Source organism: Scaptodrosophila lebanonensis, unplaced genomic scaffold (assembly GCF_003285725.1).
Source record: "Scaptodrosophila lebanonensis strain 11010-0011.00,11010-0021.00 unplaced genomic scaffold, SlebRS2 tig00001418-arrow-arrow-pilon, whole genome shotgun sequence".
Classification (NCBI taxonomy): Eukaryota; Metazoa; Arthropoda; class Insecta; order Diptera; family Drosophilidae; genus Scaptodrosophila; species Scaptodrosophila lebanonensis.
The window spans coordinates 1,690,912-1,710,159 of record NW_022060744.1 but is presented as its reverse complement, the minus strand read 5'-3'; the positions used below and the strand labels follow the sequence as shown (position 1 = coordinate 1,710,159).

Here is a 19,248-nt window from a genome sequence, read left to right as displayed (position 1 = left end):
TAAATCGTTTTATACGGAAATCTTTTTCAGCGGACTACTTTATAACTTCTATTTGGATAGTTTAAGCTTTAAATAATATAGCTTTATATGATTTGCCAGAAATTGATCGAATTTAGCAAACTCTCGAAAAAGAACTCCTTTTAAGAGCCGCTGCTGGTTTTCCCAATTATCCAATTGAAGCATATCGTAAACATATCGGTTCTAAATTTATTGATGAACTTTTCATTAGAATCGCACGTAATTTCTATAGTTATTCCTTCCTTAATCCTTGGCATGTCTGGTCGAGCTGAGGAGCTCCAAACGTTTGATAGCTTCGTTGATATAGTGGCGTTGAAGTTGCAAATGGGGGAGCAGTTCGTTGGCGCTCAGTACGCGATCTGCTTGGGGATTGCTTTGAACCGCCGCCGGCGAGGATGTCCAATGTCCGCGCAGATTTGTGGCGGAGCTTGGTCGCAGAATCGCCAGCAGACGTTTGATGAGCGAGGGACTCTCCTCTGCACCGCCGCTGCTGCCGGGCTGAGCAGCAACGCTGGCCGGCAGGAATTCGGGCATGGAGAGCAGCGGAGTCCAAAGAAAGCTCGTTGGTAGAGCGGGTTGCGCTGCATGTTCCTGTTTGACCAACTGGCCAGCGGAGCCTTTGTCCTCCGGATGCGTCGTCGAAGTCAATCGCATGTCCATTGCTTCCACCTGGGACTTCAGGTCGTCCAGCTTGTGCTGCAGTCTCTCAAAGTCGGCTGTCAGGTTGACGCTCAGTTGCTCTGACTTACCCAATTCTGTGCTCTTTATATGTTGGACTGGGGGACCCTGCATTGTCTCCAATCTGTCGATTTTCATTTGTATGTCACGTTGGCGCTGCTGCAGCTCCTCCAGCAGCATTGGCGACTCGAGACTGGCCGGTTCCATCAGCAGACGCGCCAGCTCGTCCTGCAGCAATTGCTTGTGACTGCGCAGAGCGCTGAGCTCCAAAGCACGAAGACCGCTGGCGGTTAAATGGCCATGACCGCTGCCCGTCGTCTGCGTGGCCACAAACAGACCTGAGAATGTGAATATGATAGCGACTAGGTTCGAACGACTCCACGACATTTTTCAAACTGTCGAACAGTTCGAGAAACGCCTCAAATTTTATCTCTTCGGCCAACCCATGGGTTGTGTGCGTTAGGGCGCCCGAAACAGTGCTGCCATAGATTGGCCATCAAAAGCGGTTAGAACTAGCCGGAGAATAATTCTAATAGCTTGAACTTTAACTCTCGAATTAGCGTAAATAAAAATCCGGAATAGCTGATCCAACATAGGGTTCGTACCGATTTAGCTAATTCAGCTATATGCCGAACGAATACGTAGTAAATAGTCGACACGGGTTATTCCAGCAATTGTTAAAGAGGTAATCCAGCTTGGAAGGAACCCAAATAGCTTAAATTTGAACTCTAGAAACTCTATCTATCCAACAGTTTGCTGATCCCAGCACATAATTACTAAAACAATCTATTTAGAAATATACCTTTTAGCTATAAATCGCAAATCGTTATTAGAAACTGAAGTATATGTTGTATAACTGAAAGATTTCAAAACGAATATTGAGAAGAAGAAGCTAAATTATATCCTGTATCCTCGTTTTTGAAATTTGTTATTGAGAGAATCGGCATGATACTGATAATGTAACGTTCTAAGTATTTTATAGATTTCCTAAAAATAACATCAAATAAGAATTAAATATGGTATGCTAGAAATATTTAGATAAGGCAGATTCGTACATGTACGCGAGTCTATTACAGATCCATTTAAGCGGATTTTTCCCCAAAACAAAACAAATAACTAAGATCTCGAAAGAAATTTAAACATTCGGGAGCTAATATAGAGCTAAGCTTTGTTCTTGAGGAACTGCAGAAATGATTTCGCTACGTGGAGGGAATCGTTGTTTCTAACAAATAACTTATGGAGAGAAAAAGGACACTCGAGAAAAAAGAAAAGAAAGAAAGCTATGTTTATATAGAATCTTATAGCTATAGCTTGATGAGACCAAGAATACATAAGAAAAGTAAAAAAAATTTTTTTTTTATATTAGGGATGCCAGTCAATATAATTATATCCCCAAACAAATGTTAAATAAATCTCATTGGTATATGATTGAAGATGAGATATAATGGTTTTAAGTCCTAGAAAGCGCAACTATGCTTGTCCCGATTTATTGTTATCCCCAATTGAAACTTAACTATATCCTAAACGCTGATTTGGACTATCCCAGAGAGAGATAGTTGAAATTGACTTCGAATTAGCTTGGTTTTGGAATACAATCAGATATGGTTTTCTTTTAAGTCGCAGCCATTTTTTTGTGGATAGGCAAAACCGCTAACCCTAGCGGGAAATTCGCTGCTCAGACAGCACTGATTGCTGACCGCTTTCTACCTGCTCAATCGGCATAGCAAGCCATTGGGATGACTTTCCCTGCTCTTGACAGATTCGATGGGCGATAAAAACGAAAGAAAAGCAAGCCATAACAGCTCGAGCATTTCGTATTTTATATTTGAGTAAAGAAATCAGTCCAGTCGTTCGTTAATCGATTTATATTTTAACCCCCACCGATTCTTTAGGAGGTACTGTTGGCTCGTATCAGTCGTGCAGTTCGCCAAAGAGGAACAAGGAAACGATGGCTAGCCAGGCGATGGGAGCAGCACCTGTCTTCGATCCAAAGGAATACACGGATCCGGTGTCCGTTTGCCAAGCAACAGACATCCAGGAGAATGAAATGAAGCAGTTGGACTTCGATGAGGACACTCGCATTCTGCTGATCAAGCAGAATGGTCGCTTGCAAGCGGTGGGTGCCAAGTGCACGCATTATGGGGCTCCCCTGCACACCGGGGTCTTGGGCCAGGGACGGGTGCGTTGTCCCTGGCATGGTGCCTGCTTCAATCTGGAGACGGGCGATATCGAGGACTTCCCGGGCCTCGACTCCTTACCCTGCTACAATGTGGAGGTCAACGACGAGGGTCAGGTGCTGGTGCGTGCCAAACGCAAGGATCTGGAGCAGAGCAAGCGCTTGAAGAACATGGTGAAGCGGAATCCCCGGGACGAACGTTGCTACATTGTCGTCGGTGGTGGCCCGTCAGGAGCGGTATGCGTGGAAACTTTGCGTCAGGAGGGCTACAGCGGCCGCTTGATCTTCATATGCCGCGAGGCCTTCTTACCCTACGATCGCGTCAAGGTTTCCAAGAACATGAGCGCCGACATCGCGTCCATACAGTTCCGCAACGCCGACTTTTACAAGGAATACGACATTGAGGTGTGGCAGGATGTGGCGGCCACAAAACTGGACACCTCACAAAAGGAGCTGCAGTGCTCCAACGGTTATGTGGTTAAGTACGATAAAATCTACATAGCCACCGGCTGTTCGGCCTTTAAGCCGCCCATACCAGGCGCTGATCTCGCGAATGTGAAGGTTGTGCGCGAATTCGCGGATGCCCAAAGCATTATGGAGCTGGTCCAGCCCGATCTGCGGGTGGTCTGCCTAGGCTCCAGCTTTATTGCGCTGGAGGCAGCCTCCTTCTTGGTGTCGAAGGTCGCCAGTGTGAGTAACAAAAAAACAATACAAAAAATGGATTGTGATAACCCCTCCTATCCTTCTTGTATCCCCTCTGCAGGTGACCGTCGTCGGACGCGAGAATGTGCCGCTCAAGGCCGCCTTTGGTGAAGCAATTGGTGCCCGCGTCTTGCAACTATTCCAGGAGAACAATGTGGAGATGCGCATGGAGAGCGGCATTACCGAAATCATTGGCGACGAAGACGGCAAGGTGGTGGAAGTGCAGCTGACCGATGAGACGCGCATACCCTGCGACCTTCTCATCATGGGCACGGGCTCCACCTTCAACACCAAGTTCATGCAGAAATCGGGGGTGCGTGTCAATAGCAACGGCTCGGTAGATGTGACAGATTTCCTGGAGACGAATGTTCCGGACGTCTATGTCGGCGGAGATATCGCCAATGCGCATATTTATGGCTTAGCCCACGATCGTGTCACCATTGGACATTATCAGCTGGCCCAGTATCATGGTCGCATTGCGGCTCTCAACATGACCGGATCGGTGAAGAAACTAGAGGCTGTACCCTTCTTCTTTACCATGCTCTTCGGCAAGGGCATACGATATGCCGGCCATGGATCATACAAGGAGGTCATCATCGATGGCAGCCTCGAGGAATTCAAGTTTGTCGCCTACTTTGTTAATGCGGCTGATACGGTCACAGCAGTGGCTTCTTGCGGTCGCGATCCCGTTGTTGCTCAATTCTCGGAACTGTTGTCGCAGGGCAAGTGTCTGGGACGCTCCCAAATCGAAAACGAATCGGATCGTCAGGCCTGGACTGCAGAGCTTAAGAAGCCGCTGCCCAAAATTCGTTGATCCATCGTTAGTCGACTTTGCTGGACGATATCGTATCGTTTGGGCATGAAACTGCAAGAGATTTGTTTTATATATTTTCTTTATAATTACCAACTACTCATAAATATCCCATAATGCGTCCCATATGTTGTAATCAGTATATGTAGCTCTAATCTAATGATTTGTTAAACTCAAAATTGCACAATTGCGTCCTTGTCCGGCATATTGTGGTAATTTTTTTTTTTTGTTTTTTTGGATTTGTATGCGCCACATATCCGTATTCGTCGTGTACATAAAATATTTGCATTTAATGGCATCTACAATTTGGCATTTCATTATTTACATTGCCTGGAGAAATACTGTACAGTACAGCTATAGGAAGATATGAAAAGCTATAAAGCCGATAAGGCATAAGCGACCAAAAATCTATTTGCGAATATCTCAAAATTAGGCCCAACACTTGAGGCTCAAAATAAGTTTTCTAAATAGGTTTCATTGTACTGTATTTTCGGGTATATACCTTATGTGTGACAAAAGTCTGGTCCATATAGTATTTGCAGTATAATTGGGTTAGATAATAGACAAAAGCTTATCATCATCATACATCATGTTATTAGAGATGCTTTTATAAAGAAACAACCTCTTGCGATTATTTTAAAATTAAACCCAACACTTTATGTTAAAAATGTGCTTACTAAGTATAAGTAGTTCAGAGACAGCTACTTTTTTGGTGTATACCTCATATGCGGCAAAATTGTGGATCATGAAATATAGGCGCAGGCGAATATCTGGAAACTGAGACCACAAAATGAGTTGTAATATCTGATATAATAACAGATCCATTGTTAGGCAACAAAAATTCGACTGTTGTGTAAAAATTTATTCAATTTCTTAGGCAAACTATCACAAATCAGTTGAAGTAGAGTTGTTTCTATTCCATTCTATTGTAAACAAATGTAATATATAGTATATAATGTATATAGTATTGCATTAAGGGCTTTGTTTTTTCTATGTATACTATATGTACATATGTATTCCATGAGAAACAAAGTTTTTGGTGCATAAATAGCTGCCAGCGTGTGTGTCTATGTGTGTTATACATATACATATTTATATACATCTTTATATATGTATGTACATATATATGGAACAGGCTCCATATACTGGTCCGCATCCTGGTCTGCGTTACTGTAGAGAAGCCAGGCGACGGCGCTCGCTTTCGCGGAATTCGCGACGCTTGGCAAGCGGCTGGCCCGGATTGGAGCGGACGATCAAACTTTTCTCGCAGTATGCTTGGGGATTGTAGGTTGGAACGTCCTCGTCCTTATCCCAATCCTCACAGCCAACAACAGGCTCCAGGTCGGGCATTTTGGGCGCCTTCTGAGCCGGCAGCTCTGCGGATTGCGGTTCTTCGACGCTCATGGCCCCGCGATCCTCACAGATCAACATGTGCGCCTTCAGCTCGTGAGCCGGCATGCGATGGATTGTGGAAAAGGGACAGATCGCCAACTCCAACGGCTTGTTTGAGGTGCGGGCGCAACGGTCCAAATGTTTTGCAAGTCGCAAGCGCAGAACCTTATGCGCCTTATTGTAAGGACATGTAACGAGCTCATTTGGATTCTTATTGGTCGACATTTTTCTCAATAAATTGAACCAAAAACCACAAAACACAAAAGACTCCGAAGACACTTTTTCTGCACAGAAGCAATGACAAGGACTTTTATTGCTCAACTTTTTTGAACAATGACAAGGATCTTTTGGTTTTTGACAGCTTCAGTTATCGCTTGGCGACCATTAATCGATTTGGCTCAGGGATGAGTTGGATTATCATACATATATAGAGAAGAGTTGGCAATACAGCTATCTATATCTAAATTTTTTCAGAGATACCCTCTGGCGACCTTCTAAATTGAACTGCAACGTCAAATCCTTAATTAAAAGCCACTCTTTACAGCCCTTCCACTGAGCTCCCATTATATGCTGATTGTGATCGATGTACAGATGCCATATTTCAATTTTTTGTCATTATTTCCGACAAATTTGGAAAAACTGTTCAGCATAAACCAATTCCATTTCCAAATTCAAAATTAAACCGTCTACTTCTGTCCATATTCAAGTATATTGCACAACATGGCATTAAGCCCCGAAATAGTTGTGGGAAATCGGAATGATTTGGATCAGCGAAGAAAATCTATGGAATGTCTATCGCGAGCTTCGTTGGCCGCGTGGCGTATGCTCAGTGGACTGAGCTATAATTTGAAGACTAAAACTGATAAAGCCGAGGAACTGGTCAGTGGTGAAAATGAAAAATTGCATATATATTTCTTTAGTGATAAGGAACCAATCACCTATTTTTGCATATGATCAATGTCTTTTTTTACACGGTTGGTTATGGAACCAATCTACCGTGCAAAAACAGAATTAGGTGTATTAGGTTTGCGTGGGCTGAAAAACGTAACAGGCAGGAGGAGGCGTGACAGACCCCACAAAGCATCTATATTCTTGATCAGCGTGACAAGACGAGTCGATCTAGCCCTGCCTGTCTGTCTGTCCGTCTGTCTGTCCGGCCGTATGAACACCTGGATCTCAAAAACTATAAGAGCTAGAGACACCAAATTTTACCCAAAGATGGCTTATGTGTGTACGCTATACGAGTTTGATTTATTTTTGTAATTTTTCCCCACACTTCCCCCCTATGGGGGTTTTCCCGATTTTCCGTTCGTGTAATCACCTCTATCTCGGAGACTATAAAACCTATTAACACCAAATACGCAGAAAATGTGTATTTTGGAATTTCTCTCCCTCTCCCCCGCAATTAGTAATTTTTCATAACTCAAATTTGGAAAATATCTCCAGTTAGTTATGAGTCCATATGCCAAGTTTCGATTTAAAAGGAAATGATATCCATATATACATACAAGGGCGTACGCAGGGGGGCCCGATGCCCCCCTACAACAAATTTTTATATAATCTCAGGCCAAACAATGCCCGCAGCATACACGCATATACTTACATAGACACAATTTCTATGTACATACTATACATGTGTACTTAGTACCTGAAATACCAGGGAAGGTAAAATTTTATTTTTTTTGTTTCTATAACTATTCTACACATACTATATACAGAGTATTTCAAAGTCGGGACAGCTGACTTTAACTTCGCTACTTGCTTATGTTACATCTTATGGCCATGCCCCACTTTTCTCAGATTACATTGGCGGGACAGCAGATCCAGCAGTATGCCAATATTTTGTGCGATACAAAAAGCTTGAACTCGAGATGCAATGCAAGCATTAGCGAAAATGAACGAATCTCGTACGATCTGTGCTTGAAGAAGCATGAATTGGAAATTCAACGGATGAAGCAGCTGGTGGAGCACAGTCGACTGGCCAGCGAGCTCCACGACAAAACCGAAAGCCTGCAAGTTACGAAGCATTGGCTGGAAAGCGAAACTTCCGAATTGCTTAAAGCAACAGCGAAAGTGACTAAAATGATCACCTTCCTCGACGAGCGCAAAAAACAGAACGAGATTTTGAGGGAGCACAATCAAAAATTGGCCGAAGAGGTCAATATATAAAGCAGTTGCTCCTTACCCATCTCCCTTTCTACAGACTGTACCCAAAAAGAATGAGAGGCCATACTAAAAAGTCGAAATGTATATGAAAACTAAAGTAGATCTGCAAGATTCTACATGACCGCCTGGGCCATGTCTATGTTGAATCGTCTCTATCTTTCTTTCGTCCGTCTGTTCGACTGTATGAACCTAAAGCATTTTTAAACCATAAGAGTTGCAGACACCAATCTTCGCATGCAGACTTGTCTGATCCTGATGCAGATAAATTTTATTTCAAACCATATATACATATATATATATATATATATATATATATATATATATATATATATATATACATATATATATTTATATAGCTGCCATAGGAAAGATTGGTGAAAGAAAGAAAAATTAGAAAAATTATTATTTACTTACATATAGTATTGTAACCAAATTTGCCATTTAATAGTTTTAGTTTTGTTTCAAAGAGCCTGCGGATATTCTTAAGTATAAATCAATTTCATTCGTAAAGTTGTAGAACTGTGGTGGACAGGGGGCGGGTAATGATCGTCCGCCTTGACCTTACGGTTCTATTCGTTTTCCCCCCCTTTTTTTCAGATTAAGGAAAAGTCGGAGCTTTTGAGATCCCGTACAGTTATGATGCACACCATGATTCACAATATGGGGGAGGAGCTTAATGGTGTAAATCTCAAAACCAAAGCTATTGAAGGTATCAGCGCGCAGCTTAAGAGGTAAGCATAAATATTTGTAAGTGTGCAGAAAAAACAAAATAATTTTTTTTTTTTGTGCTGTTAAACACAAATTTCGCATCTGAATAGAAGAATTGCAATGCTGAAATATTTGCAACGACAGCAAAGCGACAGCAATGGGGGCAAGAAAGAATGTGGACTATTTCTGAGAATGGCCATTACAATGCAAAATTATATGCAATACTGGTGGCAGAACTGTCGAAGAATATTCGAATTGATTGTGTACAGATGGCGGTACACAAAACAGCTGCGCGAGCCTTAAAGCAACAATGTCAATGTCAATTCGTTCAACAATTCATATAATTATAATTAACGAAATTAGCATTGGAGTGTTATTTTTTTTGATTACGACAGCAAAAAATAACGTACCAATAGGGCTGTAACTGCTGCGATGGCAATTGGCTTTGCATCGATGACGATAAGTGCGGGTAGCAGCGATAGGCACATCGATAGGCGTTGGAGCCGCTGCGATTGCCATCGCTATGTAAAAATGGAAAAAGGAAAGCAATAGCAATTTTTTCACACATACAAAACGCCCAATAATTACAAGTTTTGTAACAAAATAGACCAATTGAGAGGAAAAACGGCCGCATACAAAAGCCACACACCAAAGTCAGACGACATTCCAACTAAAAGTGAATATTTACGGTTGCGTTTAACATAACGATGAATTTTCTCGGGTTTGGCCAATCTGCCGAAATCGAAATTGTTTTTGATGGTGCGGAAAGCAAAAAAACTGCCGAAGTCAAGGGGGAGGATGGCAAAGTGGAGAAGATGCTTTTATTCTACGATGGCGAAACCGTTTCCGGCAAGGTGAGTGACAAATGCCGGCGCCGCCTCCCACAAGAGGTGTTCTCTTTTCTTTGCTTGTTTGTGACGAAGCGCCGCGCTGCATTGTGTTGCCCGCTGGTGGCCATTTCCGCTCCGCATTCAACGTTTATCAGCAATAACAGTCTATATATATGTATACGTATATACGATATCGCTTTGTAGCTGGCATAAAAGTGAAGCTCGTTTTTTTTGGTCCTCGTTTTAGGTGAACGTAACGCTTAAAAAGCCGGGCAGCAAACTGGAGCATCAAGGCATCAAGATCGAGTTCATTGGCCAAATTGAGCTGTTTTACGATCGTGGCAATCATCATGAGTTCAAGTGCCTAGCCAAGGCGTTAGCGCGTCCTGGCGACCTAATACAGAACACCAGCTACCCCTTTGATTTCCCCAATGTGGAGAAACAGTTCGAGGTCTATGCCGGCTCGAATGTACGTTTGCGCTATTTTCTGCGCGCCACCATAGTGCGTCGCATCAGCGACATTACTCGCGAGGTGGACATTGCGGTGCACACACTCTGCAGCTACCCGGAGATGAATAACCCCATCAAGATGGAGGTGGGCATCGAGGATTGTCTGCACATTGAGTTCGAGTACAACAAAAGCAAATATCATTTAAAGGACACGATCATTGGGAAAATCTATTTCCTGCTCGTGCGCATCAAAATCAAACACATGGAGATTGCGATCATAAAGCGCGAATCCACTGGCACTGGCCCCAATATATTCAACGAGAACGAAACTATCGCCAAGTACGAGATTATGGATGGTGCGCCCGTTAAGGGCGAAAGCATACCTATACGTGTATTTCTCGCCGGCTATAATTTAACGCCCACCATGCGGGACATTAACAAAAAGTTCAGCGTCAAATATTTTCTCAATCTGGTGTTAATGGACACCGAGGATCGGCGATATTTCAAGCAGCAGGAGATCACATTGTGGCGCAAAGCGGATATACCGCGCTACCACGCCGCTGCCCAACAGCAACAACAACAACAGCAGGTGCATCATCAGCATCACCAGCATGTGCCACAGCACGCGCCGCCCCATCTTGTGAGTGGCCCGGCCGCCCCAACAGTGGCCCACTCCCTCATTAGCAGCAGCACTGACAGCGAGGGAGCGGCTGCCGGCGTCGGCATAGCAACCTCGCCCACAACTGGCGCCTCCCATGCGGGCACCGAATCCAAAATGGGTCTCTTTACGCGCGAGAGCCCCAACCAGGAGTTCAGCCAACAGCAGCTCGATTCGCCGCCTCTGCCCAGCTCGCCACCGCTGACGCCTCACGAGCCTGTTGCCGCCGCCGCCGCCGCTGCACCGGCGACCGGCGGCAACGAACGTGGCATGGGCGATGGTGCCGCTGCGGCCACAACGAGCGCCTCCCCAGTGGCCATTATGTCACGCACGCCGCCGCCGCCGCTACTGCCTCTGGACTTCGTTGAGGCGCCTCCTCAACAACTCGCCGCCGACGGCGATGGCCAATTATCTTCGATTAGCTTCGATCTGCCAACGGATAATGCGGCGGCGGCGCCTGTTCCTGTCCCTGTCCTGAACCTCAAGGGAGCAGCCGATGATGATGAAGATGCTGATTTGACTGATGTGGCGTTGCCGGCAGCAACAGTGGTGGCGTCGACGGCGGCGACAAATGAAGCGAAAAAAGTGGCAGCCACGCCGTTGACTGCCGATTGATGAGCAGAAACCAGAACTGGAGGATGAAGATGACGATGATAGATGTGTGTGCGTGTGTGTGTGTGTAGCAGAGAAGCAGCAAAACAACAACAAAAACTATTAACGTATATAGTATATATATATATCGAGATATATATATATATATGTATCTATATACATATGCATATAATCGCATACGAGACAAATATGCAGCATATATCTATTTTTTTAAAGTTAATTTAAAATTGTTACGAATGTTTTATTACGGTTATGCGCGCACTCCTAACTTGGCCCACTCCTACTACCAATTCAATAAGCCAGCTCCACCTCTACTAATCACCAATCTCTGTCAGCAAATTCGAGCGTGCAGCCCATTTAAGAGTATTCTGTTGGAGCATAAATGTTATTAGAAATTAATATTGGTATTGAAATTATAATTGTATTGTATTGTACCTTCCTGCCCTGCCCCGCCCTGTCATATTTAGCCCCAAAAAGAGGGGGGAAACTCCCAAACCAGCAACCAACTCATTCATTCCCCTTGGAAAATCTGATTTTTCAATTAGAAAACCAATTCGAAGTGTTGAAAACAAAACAAAAAACAATTGCTTTCTAAAAGTAAAACGAACCGATGCGTGGGTATAACTACAATTAAATAAACGTTTAGAAAATAATAATAATAAAAACAAAACAACAAATGAAAGAGCAACTCAACAATTTGGGCCGATTAATATCTATATAGTATATATATATATAAATATACCATCTGTGTGTGCAGATGCGCATAAATTAGTGTTAAATGCACATTTGTACATACAATGTGTATACGAATGTATATACCCTGCATATTGTATTAAAATTAATCAAATTAATAAACAAATAAGCGAAACAAACCGAATCCAAAACAGAAAAACTCACGAAACGGAGCGAGACGGATGCAGATGTGTATAGACGGCAATCAGAGTGTTTCCGACCCTCTCAAACATTCCCGACATCTTCAAAAGGGAAGCTTATTCTTGACAACGTGTTCAATGGATATACACTAATATATATATCCCAACTTATTCCTGATCGGACCTACGCATATAAACTTGTATTTTATACGAATACAAGAGCTGTTATCCCATCAAAAATCCTCAAGAAAGAGCTCTAAATAGTTCATTTTCAATTGCCAAGAATATTCCAACCTTTTCTGATGAAATGCGAATACAAACTTCTTTTGAATTTCCGATTAGAGGCAATCTGACTGTTTCCGACTGCCTAACATTCCAAATAAGAGCTCTGTCTCCACACTGTGAACAATTAGTGCCCAGTCGGGATACATATTGAATATAACCGACAAATTACAATTCTTTTCGATCGATCTCAGATCTTCACTTATTCGTATAGTCTCATAATAAATACTATACTTCACAGCGATCATTTCTATATCAGCTGTCTTAGCAATTCTTCAAGTAGTACAAGTATATACAATCTCAAAATAGTCGGACTAATTTTCGCAGCAATTGAGGGTCTATTCTATATGTACTCAAATATCAAATATATTGTTATGATCTTACTTGTATATCGGGGTTCGTTTTTAGTTTTGAGAGCTGATCACTGCTTCTTAACAGCAATGGAAACATTTAATTGAAGACAAAGGTAGGGAATAATAAGTTTCCAAAAGCTGCAGTAGCTTCTATATTATTAAATAATATCTTAGCGAATGTCGAAGTGAGTCAGTTTTAAAATAACTTACAAGATATACTTGTGGTTAAACCAAATCGGATTTCTATATGCTGTAGCTGCCATAGGAGCGCACATTTGTTTATATGTATGTATATCGGAACCAAAAGGGGTATAGCGAAGTTTGTTGGTATATATATGGTATAGTTGACACGGGAACATTTGAACAATTGTTATGTAAATATGTTTGTATCAATATTTAATTGCTAGTATGAATTAATGCAAAAATTAACAGGCGCACACACTCAAAAGTTAATCCCAAGTTTCTTTGACCTTCAGGTGATTCAAGCGCTCCTCAATGGTGACATGCGGCTTCAATTTGCTCAATGTCTGTGCCTCGGTCCACTTGGCCACCATTTTCTCGCGTTTCTGCAGCTCTTTGGCATGGCCTGATGATTCCTCCTAATCACATGATAAAAATCATTTAAATTCGAATATGATATATGAGAGAGCATAAACATACCACTGTAAGGTAAGGATGCCTGAGTAGGAGCATTATCTGATCCTGGCGCTCGTATTCCCGCTTTAGCGACTCCATCGCGTTTTTGCTCACCGGCTTGATGAGACGCCGCATGCCGCGAAATATGTGACCGGGAACGGTTTTCTTGAAGAAGTTAATTAGCGTCAAATGCATTGTGCACTAAATTTATATATAATTTTACTCTATGATAAAAAAAACAATTGCCATATGTAACAACGAGCTCGTGCTGACAGCTGATTGGACTTATCGATAACTCCGATTAGTGGCGGTAGTACCTCACCGTACCGCGACAGTGCTGTCTGCTATCGGTTATCTAAAGCGCGCATTTTGTATTTTTCAAAATTAAAAGTAATACTCAATAAGTTGTTTTTTAAACATTTATTTGCACCTTAACTCTTGTGTCTGTTTATACATTTATGTATATCAATGTAGTAGCTATGTATTCGCGGTGGACAGAGATTGGGTTCTGTCCGAATTGAGCAGCATGGGCTTGCCAGCTCCATGGGGATCACTCTCGCTTTTAGGATTGATAAAATGCAATATTTCGAATGCCACCTCGACCATGATCAGTATGATGATCATCCACTCCAGGCGTATGTGATGGGCATCGTTCAGATTGTGCGATACTAGCTCGGCCAGCTCGACACAGTGATTGATCTTCTCGTTCATAACTTTGGTGCGTCGCGAGATGCTAAAGTACGAACAGACCTGCAGATAGAGGCCCTCCAGCTCCTCACGGTCCCAGTAAAAATCAGGTGCATCCAACAGATCGGAGGACAGATTTATGACATGACGCAGGGCGAATAGTTCGCCGGTTTTGCGCAGCACTGCGGCTCGGGAAATGCGCAGCCGGCGTCCACGCTTTAAGTCTTCCGTAAGGAACTCCATGGAATCAATGTAGCGATCCAACGTGGCCTCCCATATGCCCAGCTTGATGGACTGTGCCATCGCATTGGAGAATGTGTATTTGTACAAAAAATTATCATCGTCCGCTGTCACAAAGAATTTACCATTTTGGAAAAAGGCACGTGACGCTGTACTTATATCGCTGGTCTCCGCAATCAAATCGCCCTCCACATCGACCGCCGTCGATGGGATATATGTGTAGGGCATAGCTTCGCTCTCGCCGTGGACGAGCGCCGTCAGGTACGATTCGCGCTCGAAGGGGCGCAGAAAGGTCAGAACATTGTTCATCTCGACCTCATTACAATTCCAGAAAATAACAGAGCCCTCGCGAAAGAAGAATATTTCGCGAGGCTGCTCACCCACCGGATACTTGGCCGTCACATACAAAACGTTCTGCTCCACACCCAAGTTGTCGGTGGAGAAATAGCGCTTTGTCTCGTACAGATTCTGCAGTTTTAGTGCCGCGTGCAGTTCATCCAGATTATATTCCTCGGCGGTGGTGAAGCCGCGCGCATTGAGAAAACCCAATGCGGACAGATCGTCGACGGCAACGCGTTTCTTGCGTTGCGTACGCGTTCTCGCTGTTAAAATGGATTCATGCGGCTCCCCCGCCACTGGCACGGCAATCGGAATCTGCTTTGTCTTGAGCTTTGGTTCGGCGACTCCAGTGGAATCGCTAGCTGGCGTAGTGATAGCGACTGTATTGGATGGCGTTGTGGTTGTTGCCATAGTCCTGCTGCCTAACGGTAGCCATGTGGTTCGGAACCAGCAGCTGCTGGCCACGACTGATGCAACATTACGGGTATGCAGGTAAGTCTGCGGTTTTGGCAGCGACGGGCGTATACTCTTTAAGAGCGTCTGTTGAATGGTGAGGCGTACGAAGTTCATGTTGAGAATTGTATTCATGAATTACACTGTTAATTTTCCATAATTTGGTGCAGTCTAGTATGGAATTACGACAGCGCCTGCAACTGTAGACTCATTTGTGCCCGGCAAAAGAAAACTGTGTGTTGGGCAGCACTTTTGCATTAGTAGTGCTACCCATCCAGCAATGGCAATTTCTCTTCTACTGCCCTATTGCAGCATATTTAATGATCATAGGAACCTTTACAACAATATATACGGAAATTATAATATACACCCAGGATTTAGGTTATATATATTTTGTGCTTTTAAAATAAACAGTAATAATCAGTTTTTTTTAAATGCGCCGCTGCTGCAGCTATCGCTGTAATCGATAAATCTGTGTACCATTCCCAACTGCTTGGCGCTGTCGTCGATTGTTTGTGTTTTCTGTCTGCTCGGCGTCCTCCTCGTCTAACGGGGCTCTCATATGACGGAGAAAATGGAGACTGCATTGCTGGCCAATGTGAAAAAGCTATACGATCACCAACTATACGAGTGTGTCATCCCAGCTGTGAGTAACGAAGAGATGAACGTGGGAAGTACCATTTATAATTCCGTATCCTTCTCTGTCCCCCATTAAGGCCAGCCTGCTGAGTACTCTGCTGCAGAATGATCGCACTTTGGCCACCCTAGAGATGGAGTACCAGGTAATGCTCTATATGAGCAGCGCAAACTACAAGGAGCGCCACTATCGTCTCGCCTGCAAGCAACTGGAAGCCGTCGTCCTTATGCACAAAACAATGGTGCGTTTCAAGGCCACCTACTTGGCGGCCCTCGAGAGCACCTACAGGGAGTTCGCGGATGTCGAGCTGCGCTACAGAGTTGCCGTCTGCTATCGGGAGATGGGTGAACCGAATATTGCCATCAGCACACTGCAGGCGGTGCCAGCCAAATCCCGCACACCTAAACTGAACATGATGCTGGCTCGGCTGCTCCATCACGGGTGTGGCACCAACAAAAACGAGGCGGCGCTCGTCTATAAGGAGGTGCTGCGCGACTGCCCGATGTCCATGAAGTCAATTGAGGCGCTCCTGGAGCTGGGCATCGATGGCAACGAAGTAAACTCGCTGGTGGTCAATGGTAAGTGACAGAGAAAAACTGAAATTCAGACTTTCATTAAACGTCCTCCTCCCCCAACTACAGCCGCCAGCTCGCCAAAGAACATTGAATGGCTGAGCATGTGGATTAAAGGACATGCCCAGATGTACGGCCGTAAGCATTTGGAGGCGGCCAAAACATTCCAGCAGCTGAACGACACCACCAACTTCCATCAGAACGAGCATCTGCTCACCCACATTGGCAAATGTTTGTATTATTATGGGAATTTCACACAAGCGGAGCATTATTTGGGCATGGTGGCGATGATAAATCCTTACAACATGGACGCCTTGTGCCCTCTAGCCGTTGTCTATGCGTTCAACATACAGAAGAAGCCGGAGCATGAAAAACTCGTCACCCAAATGACAACCACCGGTGATTTTAGCTCTGAACATTGGTTCATACTCGCCCAGAAGCTCTATATGAACGCCAAGTTCGATCGGGCGTTGTCCTTTACGGAGCGTGCGCTCTCATTGAATCCCCGGAACATTGAGGCGTTGCTGTTGCGTGGCAAGCTCTTTCTGGTCGTTGCGCGTCACAATGAAGCGATCAGCGCCTTTCGCAGCGCCCAGTGCTTTGCCTCCTACCGCTTCGAGGTCTACAAAGGACTCTTCCACTGTTATGTTAATCTGAAGCGCATCAAAGATGCTCAGAATATGTGTGCCCTGGCCGTACGCTATTTTCGGACATCGCCGCGCAGCTACACGGTGAGTGTTCACGTCCGTCCATTCGTTCATATGTTTTACTGTATGAAGCTCGAGAACTTTTGAGCCATTAATGCTAGGTATACTATATAAATGTTAGGAACGATCGGTGGATTACATTTTATTTTAGAGAGGGACAGGTACTTTAACATTTCACTCGTTTATGCTGTTTAGATGTTTGGACGCACACTCTTCCATTCGACGAATCCGACAGCCAAGAAGAATGCCAAAAAATTTGTTGAGAAATCCCTAGAAATAGACGAGCATTATACACCTGGAGTAGCACTGATGGTTGAGATTTGCCAATTCGAGGGCGCCACACAGGAGGCGATTGTATTGCTGAAGAAGCAGGTATCGGGATTTCCACATCCAAAGCTATTCACCATGTTGGGAGATCTGTTGAGCGCCGAGAAAGAACTGAGCAGTGCCCTCCACTATTATACGCTAGCACTGGGGTAGGTTTGACATCACTTGGCATGATATATTAAATGCAAAGTTTTCCATTTCCATCGCCCAGCTTGGAACCCACTTGCCAGCGTGCTTTGGAAGGTGTAAATGCTTTGGGACAGGCAGCACGCACGGCCAGCAGCACGAGTAAACCAAGTGAGCAGAGTGGGAGTGGGAGCGGGGTCGCGAGTGGAGAAGGCAGCAGCAGCAGTAACAGCAACAGCACAGGAGCTGGTGGGAGTTGCAGTAATGCGGCGACAATGGCCACGCCTTGTGGCACACCAAACCATGAGTGGCTGTTGGACTGTGAGGAGACATCGAACGATGCTTTGGAAATGTCCTCCTCGCCAGCCGTGCCGCAGGACGACGCCGAATCGGAAACGTTCTCGGAACCTTTCTGGCAGGATGTCGATGGCGAAATAACAAACTAATTTGTCGTTCGTTTGCTATTCTGAAATGGTGCTCGACCCCCAGACTCTGCCAGCTTGCCAGCATGGCTGCTCTGATATTCCTGCAATCCCCATTCATCTCACATTCCATTCTGTATTTATTCCATCGCTGGAAGTTCGTGTCAGTCAAACGAAACAAAAGCCCACCCCATGTTGTCATGTTAAATCATATTGTATGTATGTATGTATTTAGTTGTAGGCATATTTTTCCTTAACTTGTGTAGTTCGAATGAACTGTTTTGATAGTATTATTTTAAAATGTAAGCAAATGTGTAACATTAATTCGCAGACTAGTTTCAATCGAATGTTATTGATAAGTGTCGTGCAATTTACTTTGCTCGATTTTTGTACCAGTCAACGGCAAACAAAAACCAAACCCATGATGTCATGTAAAATTCTTTTGTTTCTTAAAGTAAAGTTCGAATAATCTGTTAGAATTATTTAAAAATTTAAATGTAATCTTTATCGTGCGGCAGTAGCACCACTCATCGATGTTATCGATTAACACACAGAAGTTTCGTAGCACACAGCTTTGCGCCTAATAGTGCCGTTAACCATATGTGCGCCAGTCTTTTGGTATTTACGCTCATTCCGCTCCGCAGCCACACTTTAACTTTAATTAGACTCGAGAGCATTTGGCGCGCCAAAAGTCAGTTGTTTATCAAACGCGTCGCCGAGTACATGTGTGCGCACCGCTCTGAGCGCAAGTTGCCGCTGTTTTCAATCGACATTTGTGTTCTTTTTTTTTGTTGTATATTTTTTTCTGTGCCAATCGATCATTATTTAAACAATACAGTTTAATACAAATTGCAAACTGGGGGCAAACAAAAATTACGGGACATATTAAATTTCACAGTCCGAAATATCAATTTTGAAATGTGCGAATATATTGCAATTAATTAGATTTGATGCGATGATTAAATATTTATGAGCCTGATCACGACTTTTTGTTTACTTTTTATGTTGGCGTGTGTTTTTGTTGTTGTAATTGTTGTGCTTTTTGTGTCCATAAATTCGCAACGTCTTTTTAACATTTGAATTGAAACACATTTACATAAAATCAATTGTCCAATCAAAAGATTTAAGGTAAGTTTTTTTTTAAACGGTACAATAAAGTATGCTAAATTCTGAATTTAAATATTGTTTTAAGGTTTTGTTCCTACTTAAGAGTTATTTTTGATTGCAGAATCATTTATTTATGTAAAATTTGTGAATTTGCTTTAGAAATTCGCAATTTGTTATTCATTTCGCTTTTCAAAGCATTAACGGTTTCTCAACTCTTTTGCTGCTTATGTACAGTTGTTGCTCTGGTTTTTGATCTTCTTCTTTGGTTTCTCGCAAATTCCGCAACG

The 19,248-nt window shown here is 43.6% G+C and overlaps 9 protein-coding genes across 13 annotated transcripts in view; 5 read left to right on the top strand and 4 right to left on the bottom strand.

Moving 5' to 3' along the window:
* The window catches only part of LOC115633224 (apoptosis-inducing factor 3), a 44,162-nt gene extending 39,479 nt beyond the window's left edge, over positions 1-4,683 (top strand). For all 4 annotated transcript variants that reach the window (XM_030530615.1, XM_030530617.1, XM_030530616.1 and 1 more), the window contains 2 exons: positions 2,589-3,562; positions 3,636-4,683. In XM_030530615.1, coding sequence (XP_030386475.1) covers positions 2,589-3,562; positions 3,636-4,388 — 1,727 coding nt within the window. In that variant the 3' untranslated portion in view covers positions 4,389-4,683. The remainder of the gene's footprint in view (positions 1-2,588; positions 3,563-3,635) is intronic.
* On the bottom strand, positions 262-1,083 carry LOC115633366. Its single transcript, XM_030530810.1, has 2 exons — positions 804-1,083; positions 262-773 (listed from the first exon to the last, which is right to left on the bottom strand). Exons 1-2 carry the CDS (start codon positions 1,081-1,083, stop codon positions 262-264), a joined length of 792 nt encoding a protein of 263 aa, XP_030386670.1.
* Positions 4,684-5,002: 319 nt separating the features above from the next.
* LOC115633228 (gametocyte-specific factor 1 homolog) lies at positions 5,003-6,117 on the bottom strand. The gene has a single exon (XM_030530621.1). The coding sequence runs from the start codon at positions 6,000-6,002 to the stop codon at positions 5,553-5,555; it is 450 nt and encodes a 149-aa protein (XP_030386481.1). The 5' UTR covers positions 6,003-6,117; the 3' UTR covers positions 5,003-5,552.
* A 366-nt stretch (positions 6,118-6,483) lies between these two features.
* On the top strand, positions 6,484-9,016 carry LOC115633264. The gene is made up of 4 exons (XM_030530668.1): positions 6,484-6,656; positions 7,578-7,934; positions 8,541-8,674; positions 8,762-9,016. Exons 1-4 carry the CDS (start codon positions 6,498-6,500, stop codon positions 8,952-8,954), a joined length of 843 nt encoding a protein of 280 aa, XP_030386528.1. The 5' UTR covers positions 6,484-6,497; the 3' UTR covers positions 8,955-9,016.
* A 102-nt stretch (positions 9,017-9,118) lies between these two features.
* Positions 9,119-11,883, top strand: LOC115633263 (vacuolar protein sorting-associated protein 26). Its single transcript, XM_030530667.1, has 2 exons — positions 9,119-9,505; positions 9,729-11,883. Exons 1-2 carry the CDS (start codon positions 9,359-9,361, stop codon positions 11,202-11,204), a joined length of 1,623 nt encoding a protein of 540 aa, XP_030386527.1. The 5' UTR covers positions 9,119-9,358; the 3' UTR covers positions 11,205-11,883.
* A 1,141-nt stretch (positions 11,884-13,024) lies between these two features.
* LOC115633330 (ribosomal protein 63, mitochondrial) lies at positions 13,025-13,579 on the bottom strand. Its single transcript, XM_030530763.1, has 2 exons — positions 13,369-13,579; positions 13,025-13,307 (listed from the first exon to the last, which is right to left on the bottom strand). The coding sequence occupies exons 1-2, from the start codon at positions 13,537-13,539 to the stop codon at positions 13,158-13,160; spliced, it is 321 nt and encodes a 106-aa protein (XP_030386623.1). The 5' UTR covers positions 13,540-13,579; the 3' UTR covers positions 13,025-13,157.
* A 166-nt stretch (positions 13,580-13,745) lies between these two features.
* LOC115633284 (required for meiotic nuclear division protein 1 homolog) lies at positions 13,746-15,276 on the bottom strand. Its single transcript, XM_030530693.1, has one exon. It carries the CDS (start codon positions 15,196-15,198, stop codon positions 13,822-13,824), a length of 1,377 nt encoding a protein of 458 aa, XP_030386553.1. The 5' UTR covers positions 15,199-15,276; the 3' UTR covers positions 13,746-13,821.
* A 292-nt stretch (positions 15,277-15,568) lies between these two features.
* Positions 15,569-18,160, top strand: LOC115633277 (anaphase-promoting complex subunit 7). Its single transcript, XM_030530688.1, has 5 exons — positions 15,569-15,709; positions 15,780-16,278; positions 16,342-17,003; positions 17,175-17,455; positions 17,518-18,160. Exons 1-5 carry the CDS (start codon positions 15,626-15,628, stop codon positions 17,876-17,878), a joined length of 1,887 nt encoding a protein of 628 aa, XP_030386548.1. The 5' UTR covers positions 15,569-15,625; the 3' UTR covers positions 17,879-18,160.
* A 724-nt stretch (positions 18,161-18,884) lies between these two features.
* The window catches only part of LOC115633210 (GAS2-like protein pickled eggs), a 102,660-nt gene continuing 102,296 nt past the window's right edge, over positions 18,885-19,248 (top strand). For both annotated transcript variants that reach the window (XR_003996327.1, XM_030530596.1), the window contains exon 1: positions 18,885-18,982. The gene's annotated coding sequence lies outside the window, so the exon portion shown is untranslated. The remainder of the gene's footprint in view (positions 18,983-19,248) is intronic.